The 13598-nt window shown below is 38.9% G+C and overlaps 1 protein-coding gene across 1 annotated transcript in view; it reads right to left on the reverse strand.

The window, feature by feature from the left end:
* Ppm1l (protein phosphatase, Mg2+/Mn2+ dependent 1L) overlaps window positions 1-13598 on the reverse strand; it is a 188512-nt gene that overhangs the window by 36937 nt on the left and 137977 nt on the right. The window contains exon 2 of the mRNA XM_070022841.1: window positions 6666-6840. Coding sequence (XP_069878942.1) covers window positions 6666-6840 — 175 coding nt within the window. The remainder of the gene's footprint in view (window positions 1-6665; window positions 6841-13598) is intronic.

Here is a 13598-nt window from a genome sequence, read left to right on the forward strand (position 1 = left end):
ATTCTAGTACTATACTGAGTATGAGCAGAGAAAGTGGACATCTTTATCTTTTTTTGTTTTTTTTTTTGTGGGTCCCGGGGCTTGAATTCTGGGCCTGGGCGCTGTCCCTCAGCTCTACAGTTCAAGGCGAGCACTCTACCGCTTGAGCAGCAGCACCACTTCCCGTTTTCTAGTGGTTTATTGGAGATAAGAGTTTCATGGACTTTCCTGCCCGGGCTGGCTTTGAATTGTGATCCTCAGATCTCAGCCTCCTCAGTAGCTAGGAGTACAGGCGTGAGCCACTGGCGCCCAGCTTTATCTTGTTTCTGATGTTAGAGAAAATAGGTTTTTTTCTCTCATATAGTGTGAGGTTGGCTTTGTCATTTGTAGCTTTTTTTTTTTTTGAGGGGTCCGGTCGTGGGGCCTGAACTCTGGGCCTGGGTGCTGTCCCTCAGCTCTTCAGCTCAAGGCCAACGCTCTACCATTTGAGCCACAGTGCTACTTCCGGCTTTTTTCTTTATGTGGTGCTGAGGAATCGAACCCAGGGCCTCAGGCATGCAAGGCAAACACTCTACCACTGAGCCACCTTCCCAGCCCCTGTCATTTGTAGCTTTAATTATATTAAGGTTGCCACTGCTATTCTTAGTTTCTTCAGTTTTACTCATAAAAGGATGACACCAACAGGCTAGGATAGGAAAAACACTAGAATTTATGGGTGGAGGCAATATCTTCCTGAATAGAACTCCAGAAGCTGAGCAAATAGAAGCAAGGATTGACAAATGGGATTGCATCAAGCTGAAAAGCTTTTGCATGTAACCACCAGACTGAAAAGACAGCCAACAGAATGAGAAAAAATTTTGCCAGCTGACAAATAACTGGAATATGCAGGGAGCTCAAAAAATTAAACTCCCAAAGAATCAATAACCCAACTAGTAAATGGGCAAAATAGCTGAACAGACACTTAATGAAACTAGTACAATAGCCAATAAATACATCCCTGGCCACAAGGGAAATGCAAATCAAAATGACACTGAGACTGCTTTCATCTTACTCCAGTCACAATGGTTCATCATCAAGAACACATTCAACAACAAATGCTTGGGAGGACATGGGGAAAAGGAATCCTAATTCACTGATGGTGAGAATGTAAACTAGTGTGAACACCATGGAAGCCAATTTGGAGGTTCCTGAAAAATCCAAAGACAGAACCACTCTATGATCTAGTGATAACATGTGAGCACTTATCCACAGAAATATTGTTAGGATTCAATAGTAGCATCTGCACACTCATGTTCATTACAGCACTATTCACCATAGCCTAGGTATGGAAATAGTCCAGATGCCCTTCCCTACAACAAATAAATGGATCAAGAAAATCACACACACACATATGCAATGTTATTCAGAAGAATAAAAACATCATATTAAGCAAAGAAAACTAGGCTCAGAAAAAGAAGGTCACATGTTCTCTCTCATATGTGAATATGAGACCTAAAACAAACATATGCATGTATAACTACAGAAAGGATTGCACATGTGCAGCTTGTGTGTGTGTGTGTGTGTGTGTGTGTGTGTGTGTGTATAGAAATCATTCTAGTACGTGGAGCTGTGAGATACACCACGGTAAATAAAACCTCTTTGAACAATTAACATGCAGTTCAACAAAAAGATTATAAAATTTAAACACTTGGACAGAATAGACGAATGGAGAGGGGGAAGGATGGCAAATATAGCCATAATAATCTATGTTTATATGTGTGAAAATAAGCTACAGAAACTAGTTTGGGACGGAAGACGGGGAAGAGGGAGAATGATGGAAGATGTGAGTGATCAGGTGTACACTATATACACAAATGGACATGTTAAAATGAAACCCCCTTGTACAACTAACTGATGTTAATAAAAATGTACAAATGAATGCATGAATAAAACAAAATATCATATTGGAAAATACAATTGAACTAGTGAGAACTACATAAGGTAAAAATGTACAGAATCTAGATGAGAATGTTTCAGGGACTTGTCCACAAATTCTGTGATATGGTCTGAATGCACACATGACTCTGACTGCCCATGTTCTTTTGCTGGATTTTTAGGTTACTGGATGGTTGAACTATAGATGAGTAAAGTATTAAAGGTTGTATATATTTAAAGGAGAAGAAGGAACAGAGAGAGGGCAAACAGGGAGGTTTTAGACAACTGTCTAAGGACTTTTTCATTAATTAGGGTTTAGGAGTTTAGAAGCCACAGATGGTGATAACTTTCATTAAGTCACACAGGCTGATTTATCAATGGATGAACACAAAATACAAATTAACCTCTCTAGAGACCAAGATATTTTCTAACAATTAATTCCTTCCTAAAACTGAGAAAGTAAAGACCAGGATAGCTTAGAAAGAGCCTGAACACTGTAGGCAAATAAAGCTCTTACTATAGGATGTTAAATCTCACGGTACTGGATATTCTGCCCTGGTTCCTTAGTACCATGATAAAATAGTCTCTATTAAATAGCCACATTTTTCTTTTCTCCTCTCATTGTAATTTCATCATTAATAATTAGGTATAGAGGAGACAGTGACCACAGTGCCACTCACTCATCCATATGTACACACAGCCTCCATCAAATCTGTCATCCTGTATTAGCTCACACACAATGACCAAAGGCGAATGTAGCTCAGAGTGGGCGACTTAACAAATGGATGATGCTTCATATCCCAAGGCTTCTGAGGAACACCTTAAAAAATGTCTCTCTGTTTCTCAAACACAACATGCAAGGAAAGGACCCTAAGAAGCCTTAAAGTGATTGAGGGAGAAATGAGATCCAAGTCTGTTCTTACCCAGCTTTGGTGGCATTAACTAGCATTTGCAATATGATTTCTAAGGACCAAACATGATCTATTCTGTTATTATAACAGCTCTGTGAAGCATATCAAAATTAATATGAAGAAGAAGATTCTGAGAGATTGATGAGCTAAAGATCACATCACTATTAAGCTAGAGGGGAGGCCTGGAACTTAAGTCTTTCCCAGATTTATTGAGAGATTAATTCTGTGCCAAAGTATTTCCACAAGTACAAGTGTAATTCTGAAGATTAGTAGTTACTCAACAACAACATAGGAAGGCAGAGAATTAATCCTGTAGAAGAATTTTCATGATGGGAAATTATGGCTGCTGTTCATCTCCATTTTGGTGTCTATTTGTGCTACTCCACCAACTAGAACACTAACCTCGTCTCTTTGCAAATCCACTTTAGTGTTCATCCATCAGTTAAATTAATGTCCTCAACCTAAAAAAGTCCGCGCAAACCTTGAGCCACTTTTTCTAATTCTGGACCCCCCCCACCTTCATTTAACTCTAATACCTTGTGACTAATGCAGGGTACACATGCCTCCAATTCCTAGGGAGTTTTAAGAGAAGTCATATGGTTCAGCTCTCCAACTAGAGGTTAAGCATGATCCATGTTTTCTACATATCAAGTTGCATCCCATCTTTCTGTTTCCTTCCTTCCTTCCTTCCTTGCTTCCTTCCTTCCTCCTCTTCCATCCCTCTATCTTCCCTCCCTCACTCCCTCCCTTCCTTCTTTCCTTCCTTCCTTCCTTCCTTTTTTCTTCCTTGCTTCCTTCCTTTGAACCACCTAGTATATGGCTGATGCACTTAACTAAATGCACTATACTTGATTAATGCACACTAAGCAAACATGAAACTGCCTCATTGTGATGAATACAGAGCTTGATCAATAATTAGAGACTAGTTTCAACCCTCCAACAAAGTAACTGTTATTTCAGGCAAGTCTATGGATCTCGGAAAATTTTCCCCAGGAAGTGGGTATGGGGGCAAAGAGTGGGTGGAACATAAACTCCACAATAATAAAGGACTATGAGTATTTAAATATTATCATGACTGAGGCTAAACACCATTCTGTTTTCCATTAAGGGTAAGAGATGTAATGCTTGGTTTAATACTACCTGGGCTAAGGGGAAAGATGAGAGATAGACAGGGAGAAAGAGAGAGAAGGAGACAGAGACAGAGACAGACAGGGAGAGAACATTTAAAAGGCAGAAGAAAACTAGTACATCTAGAAAACTAACAAAATGGAAAGAGAGAAGAGATGTCTTGGGTAAGTTGAGAAGTGAGGCTCCTTGAGAGAGATATGAAGGAGTCACAGGGTAGAATATAGTGGGGACTCATAGCATTGAAATATTGAATTCATGGTTAGGCAAATGGAGCATAATGTTAGTATAGGGTTTTAAAAAATGTGCACTCAGGCTGGGAAGGTGGCTCAATGGTAGAACGCTTGCCTTGCATGCATGAGGCCCTGGGTTCAATTCCTCAGCACCACATAAGCAGAAAAACCCAGAAGTGGTGCTGTGGCTTACGTGATAGAGTGCTAGCCTTAAGCTGAAGAGCTGAGGGACAGTGCACAGGTGCAGAGTTCAGGCCCCATGACCAAAAAAAAAAAAAGAAAAAAAAGTGCACTCTGTGTGCTATTAAAGTTTCAAATCAGATGTTAAGAATCTCAGCACTGAGACTGCTTTACATTATGTTGAAAAAAGTAAGAGGCACTGTAAAAATATCCTTGTGAGGCTGGATGCCCATAGCTCATGCCTGTAATCCTAGCTACTTAGGAGGCTGAGATCTGAGGATCACATTTGAAGCCAGATCAGGCAAAAAAGAAGAAAATTTAAAAAAGCCTGTGTTAACCATCAAAAAGCTGGAAGAGGAACTATCGCTCAAGTGTCAGATCACTTGCCTTGAGAAAAAAACTCAGGGACAGTGCCCAGACCCTGAGTTCAAGTGGCAAAACTAACACGCACACACACATACAAAAAAATTCTTGTGAAAATAAAAGTGTAAGTTCCTGATGTTTAAAATATTGGCCTTCTGGTGGGAATGTAAATTAGTGTAACCACTATGGAAATCAGTATGGAGATTCCTCAAAAAAACTGAACATAGAGCTACTGGTGATCCAGTGATAGCACTTTTGAGCATTTATCTGAAATACTCCATGACAGGATCCAGCAAAAGAACCTGTATATCTATGCTCATTGCAGCAAATTTACAACAGCCAACGTATGGAAGCAGCCCACATGTTCTATAACAGAAGAAAGAAACACACACACACACACACACACACACACACACACACACACACACGGAACTTTACACAGCCATCAGGAAGAATGAAATTATGTCATTTGTAGAGTAATGGAAAGATCTGGAAAGCATCATACTGATGGGAGCCAGACCCAGAAAGCCGGGGGGGGGGGGCACGTTTTCTCTCATATGTAGATATGAGACCCAAAACATAACCTCCCATGTAAACACATGTACAGGTAGATGCTTGTATACATAAGCAAGCTAACTAAAATATTGTATATGCAGAAGTTAAACTCCATGGAGTAAACCTTTCGAACAACTGACAGTTTAATAAAATGATTATCAGGAAGCTGAAACAAGTTTGCCTGGGGGGGGGGGGGAGATAGTGGGAGAGGTGAATGAAAAAAAAAAAGGAACCAATACAGTCAGAATACTCAATGTACACATGTGATAAAGGAAGTAGGAAATGTAAAGTGAGGTTGTGGAAAGGGGCAGGGAGCATGAGGGACAATGATGGAAGGCATGATCATCAAGAAGCACTGGACAATTTAAGTGGGCATGTTCGATTGTAAACCCTTTGTAAAACCTGTGAAGTTGGAAAAAAAATTTAATGTTAACAATGGAAAAATAATCAACATTTGACCATCAGAAATTCATTTTCCTATATATTTTACTTTGTTGTTTCTTTGGTGAGGGAAAGTAGAGAAAATTTACTTGGGATATTCTGCTTTGTAAATTCAATTTAATATTTTAATAATTCTAATAGTACAATAGTTTCATTAAAATTGGACCTTAGCCCACAACCTAATATAAAAATGACATCCATGAAGGTATGTCTACAACTTCATGAATAAGAAGCCAGAATCTTAGATGTACTATTTAGGGAGTAGGTTTCATTTGGTGTGTAAAGAAAAAGAAAGCCAAATTCGTTTTCAAACTACAAGGGAAAAAATAGTCTCTCCTTAGAACAGAAAATGTGTAATACATTTAAAAAATATATTTGATTCAATTAATAGTACTTGGGTTTTCAGACATAAAAGTTTTCAGTGGATATCCAAAACCAAAGTGATACCTTAAAAGAGCAGATCAAGGGCTGGGAAGGTGGCGCAGTGGTAGAGCGCTTGCCTTGCACGCATGAGGCCCTGGGTTCGATTCCTCAGCACCACATAAGCAAAAAGAAAAAAGGCGGAAGTGGTGCTGTGGCTCAAGTGGTAAAGCGCTAGCCTTGAGCTGAAGAGCTGAGGGACAGTGCCCAGGCCCAGAGTTCAGGCCCCACGACCGGACTCCCCCCGCCCCCCCCCCCAAAAAAGCAGATCAATAGAAGGACACAGTTGATAAATGACCAGGACCATTCCATTTAAGAAAGAGCAAAAATTTAAAGGGATTTGATATTGAAGAGCCATTTGTAGAATCTCCTGAAAAAAACTTATGGCAGTCAAACTACAGAGAAGAAAGTTATTATTTGAATCTAGTTTGCCCTTAACCATCTACCTCAGAAAAAAGTCTACATTTAACCAAGGTCTACACAGAAATTCTGCGGAGGAGAAAAAAATTACACGTGTCTGTGTAGATTAAAAAAACAAACATACCTGCTTCGTCATAGGAAACAGTCAGTTTTTCTAGCATTTCCCGGTCAATTGATAGAATCTGCTGTTCAAGAATGGTCTGATAAGACAACACACTGTTTTCCTTGTCCTTCTCATAGTCCTGAAGATGCTGTTTGAGGGCTTCTGGGAGTCGAGATTTCACATATTCAGCTGCTGTCTGTAAAGAAAACAGAGAATCCCATAAGTACTTTGCATTTTAAGCATCACACGCTGTATGAAGAACTCAAAGCACATTGAACCAAGACACGCACATCCTTGTCACTTTGATCCTGACTCACTGCACCTAGGGAAGGTGTCCCAACAGACAGATTCACACAGACCTCTACAAGTTCTCTACCAGGCTTAAAGGTATAAAAGATGGTGAACTGGGTTTGATGGTCTCAGAGGTAGTACTCCGCCCTTTTAACTATTTCAGTAAAGTCCACAGGCCCCAGGATAATTTTGCTGGTACAAATCTGACTCACAGAAGACTATCTACCTCAGCAGCCACCTCCCTACTGTACCTGGCCGTTCCCCATTCACTAATGCTCATTCCAGCAACTCCTGCAAACTGGAAGGAAAACCATCTGCTGGGACTCACAGTGCAACAGTGGGATGAAGAAAAAAACAAAGAGATCTAAGGTACAGATAGCTGTAATCTGAAAAACTCAACAGTTACCACAGAATGCCTTAACCTTTATATTGATGTGTGTATTTTCTTAATTTGTTTTTGGTACCTTTTTTGGTTCACTTGTTTGTTTGTTGCTACTTGCACAATATACTCTCAACTCAACTAGCCATTTCTAGGTGATTGACAAGTAGGTACAATGCTCCCCTTGGACACTGGAAGACATTTATCCACACACATACATATACACACATTTGATATTGTTCAAGATAAAAAAAATTCAATGTTATTTATCAGTGGTATTTGTCTAAAAATAAAAATGAAAAGTATATGAGCTAAAATATACACTACCTGACTGATGTAACTGTAAGCCCTCTGCACATCACCTTTACAAACACAATTAAAAATATATACATACATAACCAGGTGCTGCTGATTCACACTTGTAGTCCTAGTTACTTAGGAAGCTGAGAGCTAAGGCTCAAGGTTCAAAACCAGCCCAAGATTCTCTTATCTCCAATTAATCAGAAAAAAAAAAAGCTGGAACTGGAGGTGTATCTCAAGAGATAGAGTATTGGCCTTTAGCAAAAAAGCCAAGCAAGAATAAAAGGCTATGAATTCAAGTCCTGTACTGGCACAGAAAGAGACGGAGAGACAGAGAAAGAGACATAGACAAAGAGACAGCGACTCATTCAGACAAATGTAACATACATATATATCTACATATTTCGTGCACATGAAAAAAGGTTGTGTTTTTTCACTGATAGAACAGTATGTTCTATAACCTTTGGAAATTATGGGATAGGAGTATATGTGTTAATCAGGGCATCATGATAAACTATTAATTATAAAACAAAGTACAAAGTACCAGGGATGGCATATCGTTTTAGCTAACGTACACACATGATAGGATGTGTTGTGTATCATCACATATGGAAGAGATATGGGAAGATATACTTCAGTTGCTGAAGAAAGGTTTTACTTTCTATACTTCAATATTGTTTTCCTGTTCTGATTACTGTAATTTTAAAAAATTACTTCTAAAATATATTTCCTTAACCTTCATAGCTTTCCTTGTAAATGTTAGCTCGATTTAAGATGCAAGAAACTTGCCAGAACAAATGACAAGTGACTTCTTAGAAAAGTACATGGAAAAGTGGTAGGAAAAAGTTGGTATCTCAGTCCTTGGAGTAGCTAAAGATAGCACTCAACATTTTCTATTCCCAGATTTATAATATTCAGATTCAATAAGTCAGATGCTGATGAAATTACAACATTAAAATATCACCAAATATTGCTCAATTTCTTTGCCAGCCAGCTAGTGCAGAACAAATAAAATTATTCCATAAAATGTAAATGGACTCAGTACATTAGCATAACATATTTAATTCTAGAGTTTAATAACAATTTTCTCCTCACACTGGAAAGCAATCTTCTGACACTGCTGAAGAACTGTTCTTAAACCTACACTACTTTGCAATTCAGTGTTACGTCTGTCTTTAACAATTTTCTTCCTTGAGATACCTGTGTGGTACAGGAAAGCAGTTCCATCTTTCATCACATTTTATAAATACTGATGTATTTTATATTATTGAAAGCTCATGACCTATTTCCTTCCAGTTGAGTCTACTGATGGTATTATTTGAGATATAATCATGACACTGATCTTGAGACAATTTCTCTATATTTGACTCCTGTGGACCTATATTTTGGCATTTCGTTTCCAGAGCAGTGTAACTTCCCCATATAGAGTTCTTGCTGCTGGGAAGAATCTTAAGGGAGACAAAAGAGAACAACTTGAGGTAAAGTATTAGTCTGTTAAGGTATTTATAAATACCGCTGTACTGACTAAGGGAATGCTCTAAATACGCTCAAATAGCAGTGCTACCTGAAATTCAAGCATGAGCTTTCATTCAAAAACATAACTGGAATACTCAAGACAATGCCTAGGAGCTGAGTTCAAGCCCCAGGACCAGTACAAAAAGAAAGAAGAAAGGGGCGGGGGGAAGGAGGAGAAAGGGAGGGAGGGAGAGAGGGAGGGAAGGAGGGAGGGAGAGAGGGAGGGAAGATTGATAAAGATACAGGGCATGTAAAAGTGTGTTTAAGAGATGCTAAATGTTTAACAATTCATCTTAAACAGAAATCCTGCCAGCCAGCCCAGCTCTAATTTATGAACTGTCTACCAAGTGAAGCATATTAAACTTGACACTGTTGGGAGAACAAGTTTCTACCATAAAGGAACCTGTGATCTTGATGTGCAAACAAAACACCCATGAAACACTGGGGAAAAGATACATTTTATAAAGCAATAAAAATAGGCAAGAATCTTGAGATATCTTAATATGCTTTTTCAATACAGGAGCCATGTTATATGTTGAGCAGCCTCTAGGGAAAGGAATGAAGATAGGAGAAAGGACATAGAGAAATACTCAGGAAATCAGCCTGGTGGAGTTTAAAGACCGATTCTGAGAGAAGAGGCATCTACTATTACAACTTATCCATACAATAGAATACAACACAGCTATTACACATCATGTTACGGAAGAACGCTAAATTGCTACATTTTAGGTGTGGATCAAGAGTAGGGCTTCAAAACCAGTAATGCCCCCCTCACCACCAAAAAAAAAAAAAATCAAAACAACAATAGAACAGATCACAAAGTAGTTTATGTATACTACATAACAAAGAAAAATTGGTTATTTTATATTAATGTGCATCAGTACTAATCTCAGTGATTTCTACATTTTCCTCTATGTGGTTTTCAAGGTTTGCTAGATTTTTATAGACCAAAAATAGTATTTCTCTGTGCTGACACTGTGTGTTAATGTTTTCCATGTGTTAGCTGATTTAATTCCTCTAACAACCCTAATAAGTCTTATACAGATGAGACTTCAAACCCCCGCTTTCACTTTATTTGATGTCAGTATAACATGTAGAGAAGATGGGGACAAACAAGTCGTTTAAGGATTCAGGTGGACCTGTTGCAACAAGGAGAATTACAAAATGTCATGTCAAAGCAAGCTTTACAATGTCGGTGTGGGGGGGGGAGGGGGGTATGATTGGGTGGGGGGGAGGGGGGAGGCTGGGAAGGGAGGTGAAGGGTAAACAAAGGAGGAGGCTGCAATGCTTGGTAAGAAATGTATGCATTATCCTGCCAATGTAATTGTAACCCCTCTGTACAGTATGTTCTCAAATAAAATAAAATAAAATTTTTTAAAAAAAGAGAGGTTCAAACTTACTCTTGGTTATGTAATGAGTAATGCACTAGGGGAAGAGGACATCAGTTTTTGAAAAGAAAAAGAAAATGCTTAGTGTACTCATTGTATTACAAGGTAAAGCAGCCCCAGGCTGGGATAAAGCCAGTGAGGAGAAAACAAGTGAACTCAAGAGCAAAGCCTGGTGACAGATGGGAAAGGAAAATATGTAAGCTGGATTCAATTTTCCTAAAGATGATGGTAGAGCCATTTAAAGTAATAGAAAAGCCAAGTAAAGTGAAAAAGTAAATTAGATTTGCTTTAGAACATTTAACTGTCAGCCTAAAACCTAATCAGCTCTCCATATTTCAAGAAATACTCACCTTTACCCAGCAAAAAGAAGCCTAGAGGAAAAGGTATTACACCTGTTACAGAATTCTGCAGAAACCTGTCAGGCCAATGATTAGATAACAGATTTCTAGGAAAGCAGACACTGTTTTCAAGAAAAGATGAAGGGATATGGAATTCAATTCTTAATAGAGCCTCCTTTAGGAAAAGATCACAGGCAAATGAGATGTATGTTCAAATTGCTTTTCTCCTGGAAAGCAAAGGTCAAGTTACTATTTATTTTGACCTTTTGTGGACTCAAAACAAAAAATAGATTTCTTCTGTCCTTAACTGAACCAAGAAACTATGTCTCTTTACTATCATTTTTATTTAATATTATATACAACATAGTTGTAGGATTAAGAAAATTTTACAACCTCTTTTTAAATGTATTATTTTATTAGCAATTCAAAGACATATATATATATATATATATAGACAGACAGATAGATAGATAGATATAGATAGATAGACAACAATTTTATAAAGTTTTAGGTACAGTATTCAAAAAAAGAATGTTCCCTATACTCAGTACACTCTTACTATTTTTAAAGCCAACAAATGGATTTTATCATTAGGTTTATCATGAGTTGTGTTGTAAATGTCAGTTCAACTTCAAGGTAACCTTGGAAAACTAATAGAGGAAGTTTTTAGATCTCAATGCCTAGCAAAAGCATGTGAAGAAGAAATACCTACTTTGGTCTTAAGGAAATTCTAGAAATTGCTTTGCAATATAAAAATGCCTAGAATTTTAATACTTTTCAAACACGATGACTTTGTAAATTACCCTTCTCCCTCCATTTCTGTTTCATCTTACACACTCTCTTTCTTTTTTTTTTTAGTAAGTTTTTTATTGTAAGAGGGGTTACAATTACATGAGCAAGGTAATGAGTACATTTTTTATCAAGCATTGCTGCCCCTTCCTTTGTTTTTACACACTCTTTCTCTCTTTCTCATTCTCTCATTCTCTCCTCTCTCTCTCTCCTCTCTCTCTCTCTCTCTCTCTCTCTCTCTCTCTCTCTCTCTCTTCTGAGAACTGGACCTAAAAGCAATCTCAGTGCCTGCCTATCTATCTACTATCTATCTATCTATCTATCTATCTATCTATCTATCTATCTATCTATCTATCCTCCCTCCTCTCTATATATACACATTGTGTGGGTGTGGGTGTGGGTGTGTGTGTGGGTGTGCACACCAGTCCTGGGGCTTGAACTTAGGGTCTGGGCACTGTCCTGGAGCATCTTTTGCTCAAGGCTAGCGTTCTACCACTTGGCCACAGCACCACTTTTGGCTTTTTCTGAGTAGTTTATTGAGTGTCATGGGCTCTTCTGCATAGGTTGACTTCAATCTGCAATCTTCAGATCTCAGTCTCAAGTAGCTAGTATTACAGGTGTAAGCCACCAGCACCCAGCTCCATTTATAGTTATACTCTATGTAATCCTAACTTGGAACCCACAGCTTCTGAATTGTGTGTTGACAGTGAGTGGGACACAAGCGTTTTGATCTGCCTACATCTGAAGAGACTAAAGCTGATCTCTGCACTGAGGTTAAGGTAAGTTTAACACTGCTCTCTCACAAATCTGGCTCTAAGAGCATTTGAGAAGATTTTGTCACGATGAAAACACCCGGGGAGATAAGACAGAAAATTAAATCTGAAAATACTGAATAGGAAAAGGGCTAGACTTGGAGAGGGTAACTTAAGGATGAGGGCTAAGTATTCATTCGCAGGAGCAACGTGGAGACCCTTGCCGAAGCAAGATGGAAGAGGCGTGGTTTCCTTGCACGCCAGGTTCCCCTGCCCTTGGGTGGGGGGAGCAAGTGGGAGTGCACAGGGACCACAATTCCATTAGATCCACCCTGATCCACCTCTGCTATGGTAACATATCATTAACTTTTTGCAGCTGTGCTTTGACTCCAAACACTTTGAAACAAATCCGAGTGAATGTCCTTGCCCACCAGGACAAGGACAGAAAGTTCCCGAGCTATTCCTCCCCTGTCATTTCTTGCCATTTCTACTCTTGGCCTCTTCTAACCTGGAAAGGTCATTTAAATAAGAAAAGCATCTTTGAGAAACCATCTTGTCCTCCTGAATCCATAATTCTACCTCAAGAAGACAAATCTGATTCATCTGAGAAGATGGCACAATGAGGGAAAAGTCCCAGTCATAAACTAGAAGCATATAAATGAAAGCTCCTGACTCTTAAGAGATCCAAGATTATTACCATGGAGAACCGAAGTGTTACAGATGTGTAAATGCTCACCAGTTAGTGTAGCCAATAGCAAGAGGCTGCAGCACTCCAGATGTGAAGGCTGAAATCACAGGCCCTAATTAATCCAGAGGCTGATTCAGTTACAGCTGATTCAAGAGAGGGCCCCGGGGATTCCACAGAGGATGGACCTTTAATAACCTTATGGGTCATGGAGCCATTTTTATTCTGAGTTTATAGTCACGTGGTAGTGCCAAGCATGTCTGAATGCGAAAATATAACTCAAATACCACTTGCTGTAGTCTAGCTTCCTCACCCCAGATGGCTGCTTTTAAATATAAAAACAATTACTTCCCTCTTCCAGATCCCTGCTTCCTAACTGAAGATATACTTAGCCAAGGTGTCAGATATGGTTGAGCCATGTGATCCACTCTTAATTTGATCAAAATCTACATTCAAACTCTTAAGACCTTAAAAAAATATCTGAGGGAAAGATAAGGTTTTCACACTACCCAATGAT

This window comes from Dipodomys merriami, unplaced genomic scaffold (genome assembly GCF_024711535.1).
Source record: "Dipodomys merriami isolate MVZ:Mamm:240054 unplaced genomic scaffold, mDipMer1.0.p SCAF_154, whole genome shotgun sequence".
NCBI classification, from domain to species: Eukaryota; Metazoa; Chordata; class Mammalia; order Rodentia; family Heteromyidae; genus Dipodomys; species Dipodomys merriami.